Genomic DNA, 7,445 nt, shown 5'->3' with positions numbered 1-7,445 from the left:
TAAAATACTTGAAAATATACATAAATAGTCAAAAGTAAATGTCTAAAATAGCTAAAATATATTCAAAACACCAAAATACTTGAAATATCTATTGATTTTCTATCCAAATATTCAAATTAAACCAATTTATATGTTAATTTTAGGTATTTTGACATATATTATACAAATTTATATGTAATATATTATTTTTTTTTATAGATTTTGAGAAATTTTAAGCATATAATGAATATTAAAATTTTAAAAATAATTTAAATGGGTTATCCGAACCCGAACCGAACCCGCAAAGATCCGAACCGAACCCGAACCCGAACCAAAATTTAGAAATACCCGAATAGGACTGAAATCTTTAAACCCGAAAACCTGAAAACCCGAAATCCGAATATATCCGAACCGAACCCAAACGTCCCTGATAGCAAACATCGCAAATATTACTCCTCCGTTTTATTTAGTTGGGTATTCCCTTATTGTTTTCACATACAAAGCTGCTGCTATTGCATAGCAGCGTCGAGGAAGGAGTTAACAGAAGCAAAGGACCTTTGATTGTAACAATCAAGGTTACCTGCTGCTATTACATAGCAGCGTCGAGGAAAGATTTAAAAGAAGCAAAGGGCCTTTGGTTGAAACAGTCAAGGTTATCTCCAGTATTCACACCGAAGATGCCACAGTACCTCTGATAAAACCCAATCCTATCAATGACCCTTGGGTCTGGGCCATGTCCACACTCTAATCCACCGTTAATGATATCCGTTGTCACACCGTAACCCGGTACTCTCCCGGCCGCAATGTCTGCGGGTGAAGGCTGCCACTGGCAGTTGATCACGGCATGGCACGAAGGTTTTGGAGACTGAGGAGTCATCCAGAACCAAATCGCGGTTTTGAAAGAGATCACTGGATCGTTGGAGACAAGGTCAGGGTTGTTGAGTAAGTCTTCTCCAATGGCTGCTCCACACTGTCCGTAGTTGTAGTTCCACGACAGCTGCATCGGCCCTCTTCCGTAGTAACGTTTGCCAGGTGCGCATGGCCACGTTCCGCTCGGTGAACAGTAGTCTGAAGAAGGACTCACCTCTTCCTTGAAACAGTATCCCCATGCATATGGTCCGTCTGGTGCTGTTGGCCACCCACCTTCAACGTGCAACCATCCATTTCATTAAATATATTAGTCACAACTTAGTCTAACACGTTATTTATAGAACTCTTTATTTGTTAAAACAGATAACGATGATTGACGTGCTAAGAATAGTTTGGGATATTAACGCGTTGAAAATTTAAAATGTTTTTTTTTTAATTTACGTTAAGTTTATAGTATTTATTGGCAAATGGTTATAATGACTGTTACTAGCTTATAATATATAATAAAAATAATTGTGTTTGCTTTTGGTGTTTGGGAAAATATTGTTTTGAAAATAATAAAATAAAATAAAAATAATAAAATAAAATCTGTTATATTTTTGTACTAAATATTTAAATTGTTTTCTTTTGAAGATTATGAAAATTTCAGACATTCAATCCGTTTGTAAGACTTAAGGAATAATACACCATACCAACATAAAACTTTGTTTTTGGAAAAAGATAGAAACATAATCAGTGCTTACCGGTGGTTTCGTGGGAAGTCTGACCAAAGAAGGCAGAGAGCTCTTTCTTCCTTGCGGCAGTGTCTCCATTGTTGCAGAAGCTGGGGAAATATTTAGCGGCGGTGATAAAGGCATCATAAGTGTAGAAACCTCTAGCGGGACAAGCGGCATCGTTCCTATGTTTAAGCATGTCATCGAACTGAGATGTTGTTATGATATCAGTAAGACCGCCGGTGGGATCAGGAGGAGGAGGACCAGGAGGAGGTGGAGGGGGAGGAGGAGGACCACTGGGAGTGCACTGGCTCTGGCAGCCAGGCAGCGCACAGTAAGCTTCGGTGGAACCGCACCATCCGTACTCGCTGCAGCATAGATTGTTGGGGCAGAGGGCACCTCCCGCTTGTCGACCACATTGCTCGGCTGAAGAAAATGATAAAAGAAACAAGAAGTTGAGTAAGAGAAGTAGTAAAGTCTTCATTTTGCTCTGATTTTGATGGTTTCTTACTGAGGCAAGTAGGGGGTATTTATACTACTACTATGCATAGTTATACAATCAATGAATGTTAAATTTAATCCATAGTTATAAGACATGTGACCGTGTAGTATCGTGGGTTCACGATCAACTTTTTCACACATAAAAAGAAGAAATTGTGATCTCGAGATGAATTATTATAAGGTAGCGCATTAGACGAAAGACTCCCATTTAATTTTATAATAACTCAAGACCAAATTATACACATGATTAATTAGTTATTATAAGGTTTCTCTTCCTATTCTAATGATTTTTTTCCAATGAGTCATGGTTAAAATTATTGTATTGATAAGTAGGGTCAGCCCGTCCTACGGGCAAGATATACTTTACTTGCGATTTAGATTATTATTTTTTGTATGATTTTGTGGTTTCTGTTTTAGGTTTGCATTTGCAAGAGATGTATATGATACACTACCAAAAAAGATCATATATATTACATCACATAAATAATATCAGAAAAACAAATGTTATTAATTTGAGATAATTATTAACAAATGATACAAAATATTTGTTTTAACATCAATTATTGTAATTGATGTTATTATTAACTTATCTTTGTCTATATTAATCTTTGTTAAGCAAGTGAAGATCAATTAAAAGATAAGATATATTGTATTTTCATATATGTGTAAAAATATGCAGTTTTTTTACTATTGTTTCTGTTGTTCTTATTAGAAATCAAAGGTTTGATAAATTAATAAAAAGCTTTCATTTTTCATTAATGCAATTATTTTAAATTTTTAGTGTTTGTTATATTTTTATTATAAAATTAAGTAAAATAAAAATGCATGTCACTACAGTTGAAATTTAATACATAAATTATGAATTATTTTTCATTCTTATATATTTGTTTGTGAATGTGTTGGTACTTTCTTATACATTTTTAAACCTATTGATTGATAATGTGAAAAATGAATCAATTTACAATTTGTTTTTTTTTTTTGTCACAACTTATATTATAAAAGCTCAGAGAGCAACAGAGTTTACAATCAAAGTAGAAGATCCCGGAGCCATGCTCGACGGCGGGATGATAATAAAAAGCATTACAAAACATTGAAAGATAGAGCTTTCAAGGGGCGAGTCAAGCTCAGCGGTATAAAGAGTCCCATGGAGAAACTTCATCTTTTTCTCTAAAGCGAACTGATAGTCGAAAATGACGTTGATACACCTGTAAGCAACGGTTGGAATGATGACCGACAAGAGCTTTTGGTGAGAAGCTCCATGACCGTATAGAAAACAAAGTCCTAACTGACTTGATTTGGCATTGACTAGAATAGATGGACTATGTGAATCCAGTAATGAGTAGATGACTATATTCACGACATTGAAAATATAATGAGGCTTGACGAGAACTTCTAAAGCAACGATGAGCAATGAGTCAAGACAAGAGCTTCTAGTTCCAGCATTACCGTGAAGGAACCATGAAGGTTTGGCCGAACAAACGCCAAATTGCCAGTCGTCGGACTCAAACAAGCTTTGAATGAACGAGCTAGAGTCGGGATTTTCAGATGGGCGAGCTTCTTGTGGTGATTGCATAGGAGAGGCGCGACTACGGAGCGGAGAGCTAGTCTCACGTCCGGTAGTGACTCGTCCAGGAGGCGGTGGCGTAGCAGGTATTAGATCTGGCTGGCAATGCATATAATCGAAGAGGTGAGAACGACCAGATCCGGTGAGGCCTCCCTCGAGCTGAGAAGCTCCGGCGTTTCTAACACCAAGAGGAGACACAACAGGGACGAGAGCAAGTGTAGAGGAAACGGCGACGGCGTGGTGAAATCCGGCCCGGAAGGGAACATGGTGAGCGGAGGAGCGGTGTGAGGAGAGTAACATCGGGAGAAGAGTAACGTCTGGAGGGTCTGGTGGTTCCGGAGGGATGACGGGAGAGAGACCTTCAAGCGGGACGTTCAAACACGACGACGGCTGCGGATCTGGAGGGGGCCGGATACATGACGGAGGAGTAGTGACCATCATAGCCATGGAGAGGAACATGGCTGCTTCAGAGGGAGGAGGAAGGAGCAGCGTGGCTGAAGCAGGGGAGATCCATCGGAGGCGCCTTGGGATGCGGGTCTGAGAGAGTTTCTCTCTAGGGCGAAACAACCTCAAACTACGAAAAAACCCCCCCAAAAACTTTCAGTACGAAACCAATATTACAATTTGTTTTCTAAAGTTAGTTAAATAACATAACAATCTGAAATTGATTATTTAAGTATACACGCATTCTATTAAAACTTTTATCAAATAAACCATATCATCCCAACTTTTATCAAATAAACCAGCCAAGGTCGTACTACATTCTCGGATTAAGTAACACTCATTCATTTAGAAGTTTTAAAAATTATATTACTATGAAATTAAGTTAATAAAATAGATTCAAACCAATAGCTACTTTAAAATCATAATATGTAGACTAGAAAAGAAAATGTATCTTTACGTTAATGGAATTTAAACCAATATATTTTTTGGTTAAGTTCATAAAGAACTTTACAAAGCATATAAAATTTTCTTAGTAAAACTTAGTTAAATTGTTCGGATGGCCAATTAGTTTACATAGATATAGAGAATCATATAATCTATGGAACCATCAATGCATCCATGTTGTTTGTATTTCTCTTCTCATTGACACTTTCCTCTGCTGTTACTTCTCGGAGAGAGCCACGTAAAAGTAATTGTTGCATAATCTTTATTTTTCTTCTTGATTGTAATCCTCGAAAGAGTCAGCAGACATTGGTTTTGGCTCTTAAGTAGAGCCAAGTAAGTAGTTTACAAAGCTTTCATGACTCAGAATATAGACACGTATAAACATGCTATTGTACCACATCCCTTAGAGTACAATGACTGTTGCAATAAGCCAAAAGATAGAAATTTACAAATCAGAAATTTAACTATAGTTATACCAACTCTACTATTTTCTTTTTTTGTTAAAATTTACAAAATTATCTTACCATAAAAAACGTAAAAAATGTAATCATTAATTCTTTTTATTGTTTGTCTTTTTCCCTCATCTTTGTTGGTGCCGAACATTACCCTATCATGTAATTTATTTTTACCTTTTGCTCTCCTACCTTCGCTTTGTAGAGAGAATGCCATAAACAATGAGTCAATGACCCCAGCTTTGCACACAGCAAGGATACAATTGGCTACAAGCTGTACACAAAAAAAGAAGAACCAAGATGGTCAGAATCATCTTTCATTATTGAGTAAAAACATAAAACATGAATTTCTCTTGAATCACCTTTTGATTTCACCAACCCGGATCGTTTTGGGTTCCATCACTCCAGAGACCACGAAGTTGTCAATATCAGTCTGCTGAGTTTGATCTTGGATCCTGCAAAAACAAAAAAACACATGAATGTGAAAAAACAGCTTTAGAAACAAATTTGTAGCACTAAACATAAATCAAGGAAAGATTAACGCTGGGCCAATGATCGAGTTCACATTGCCAACAGCCGACATCAACAAAAAAAAAGGAAACAAATCGGATAATACTTCTCTCACAGACAATGTAGTTTCTCACTTTAGAGACACACTTCCCAAGGTAGTTTGATCCCCCATCCCTGAGCTCAAGGTCCTCGTAGATACCAACCAAAGCTCCACTCGGAACCACATATCTAACCTTGACACTTTTGATGTGTGGACATCGACCTATACCGTTATCAGATAAATATCCAGCAATCATGAGCTTCATTTATATGAATCAAAATCAATCTCTAACAAACAACTAACGTGAGACCAGAGAACATATCCAAATCATGAAATCTAGGTGAAGGATCAATAGAAACAGATCTGTCGCAAGAATCATATAAACATTATCAAGAACATGATCGATGATCAACGATCCATCATCTTCTCATAATATGTATTCACATTATCTAAAGCCTAAAAGACCACAATGTTTGTATGTTTCTAGTACATGATACTTACCGGGATGACTTGTCCTAGGCTCTTGATATAAATAGGCCTTCCATCTTTATAAATTCCATGATTCCCTTGAGGATAGTGCATTATGATGTTGACCAACTCTTTGAACCTGAAATCTTGTTTCGAGCAATAAAGCCAAAAACTTTATTAATTTGGGCATGCTACTATGTACTCCGTTCTATAAAATCTAAGACCGAATATAGTATCCAGTTACCTACTTACCTTTATAATGCGATCTGTTCCAAATTCATTCTTCAATTAAACATTTCTTCCCATGCTGTGACAGTTTTGTTGATGTTGAATTCCATTGTTTTGAGAAACGTAGCTAGTGGTGAAACAAAACATATTAGAAACAAATAATGAATGCATTTTTAAAAATCAAACTTTTTTTCACGATACTATACCTCAACCTAATATGATAATGATTAATGTTGATTGGATTAATATATTAGAAACATAGCTAGTGGTGTTTTCACGTTTGCATTTTCCAGAATCCCATTATATTCTTAATTAACCCTCATGCAATATAATCATTAATAAAAAATTATAAATTCCAAAAAGACTGATCTAACATCGGAGGAGATGATGATGATCAATCCAATAAGAACATCAATAAGGAACTAAGAGACAATAAGGAACCTTAAAATAATCTAGAGATTCCTAAAATCAAACAAACACTGATGCTTACTATCTTGTTTACTGCGATGGATCCAGAAGCTATCTCGTTTCGATGGATGGACAGAAGTCGAAAGGACTGATCGAAACCCAACCAATGGAATCGGCACACAGACTTCTGCATCTCAGTCTCTCTAATGGAATCGTCACACAGACTTTTTGCTTCATCAGATTTAGGTTTCTGTTCATGGGCCATCGGGCCAACTTAACCATACAAATTTATCAGCCCAAAAACACTAATTATATAAGCTTAACCAAAAAAGCCCAACAAATATTAAGAATAAATGAAGTGATGCGTTTCGTACGGACGAGACACGTGTCGGCACTACAAACCTCGACTTTCTGACCTGGCGCTGACGTGGACGCACAGGAGTGAATCAAGCATATTTTTATATATATAGATCTCGACGAAACCTACGTGCATGCAACTAGTGTCCATAATAATATAATCTCCCTTTACGTATAATACACAATAAACACTGACTACATCCATGTGGGCTTGATGTCTATTTTAAAATGAGACTAGGTGGTTGCCCGCAAATTTACGGGTATTAAATAATTTTAAAATTTTAATATAATATAATATTTTATGTTTTCGATCAGCAATAATAACGATTAATATTTTAAAACTGAATGTGAATTTTTGGTAGATAATTTTTTAATAATTTTTTTTTATTAATATTTTTTTAATTCTTAAATCGGATTTATATAGTATTTAGTTAGATTTTTTACAACTTTTACAAAACAATATTTAA

General features: G+C 36.0%; 1 protein-coding gene across 4 annotated transcripts; it reads right to left on the bottom strand.

Annotated features, from left to right (window-relative positions):
- Nucleotides 1–288: 288 nt before the first annotated feature.
- Nucleotides 289–6,994, bottom strand: LOC111197837 (endochitinase CH25-like). 4 transcript variants are annotated; one of them, XM_048744667.1, is made up of 6 exons: nt 6,704–6,994; nt 6,238–6,340; nt 6,019–6,131; nt 5,330–5,739; nt 1,593–5,241; nt 289–1,122 (listed from the first exon to the last, which is right to left on the bottom strand). In XM_048744667.1, the coding sequence occupies exons 5-6, from the start codon at nt 2,044–2,046 to the stop codon at nt 569–571; spliced, it is 1,008 nt and encodes a 335-aa protein (XP_048600624.1). In that variant the 5' UTR covers nt 2,047–5,241; nt 5,330–5,739; nt 6,019–6,131; nt 6,238–6,340; nt 6,704–6,994; the 3' UTR covers nt 289–568. The 4 variants fall into 4 exon arrangements, with proteins under 4 accessions (XP_048600624.1, XP_048600622.1, XP_048600623.1 ...); XM_048744665.1 differs by lacking the exon at nt 289–1,122 and having other exon boundaries at nt 2,117–5,241; nt 5,330–5,422; nt 5,584–5,739; nt 6,704–6,988; XM_048744666.1 differs by lacking the exon at nt 289–1,122 and having other exon boundaries at nt 2,117–5,241; nt 5,330–5,422; nt 5,593–5,739; nt 6,019–6,124; nt 6,704–6,988.
- Nucleotides 6,995–7,445: the final 451 nt, after the last annotated feature.

The sequence above is a fragment of the Brassica napus genome, chromosome C1, assembly GCF_020379485.1.
Source record: "Brassica napus cultivar Da-Ae chromosome C1, Da-Ae, whole genome shotgun sequence".
NCBI lineage: Eukaryota > Viridiplantae > Streptophyta > Magnoliopsida > Brassicales > Brassicaceae > Brassica > Brassica napus.
Note: the sequence above shows the minus strand (reverse complement) of the source record. Positions and strands in the feature narration are given on the sequence as shown.

Bases quoted from the DNA above. Each gene is read 5' to 3' on its own strand.
- LOC111197837 (XM_048744665.1), bottom strand. From the start codon at position 4,086: ATGTTCCTCTCCATGGCTATGATGGTCACTACTCCTCCGTCATGTATC.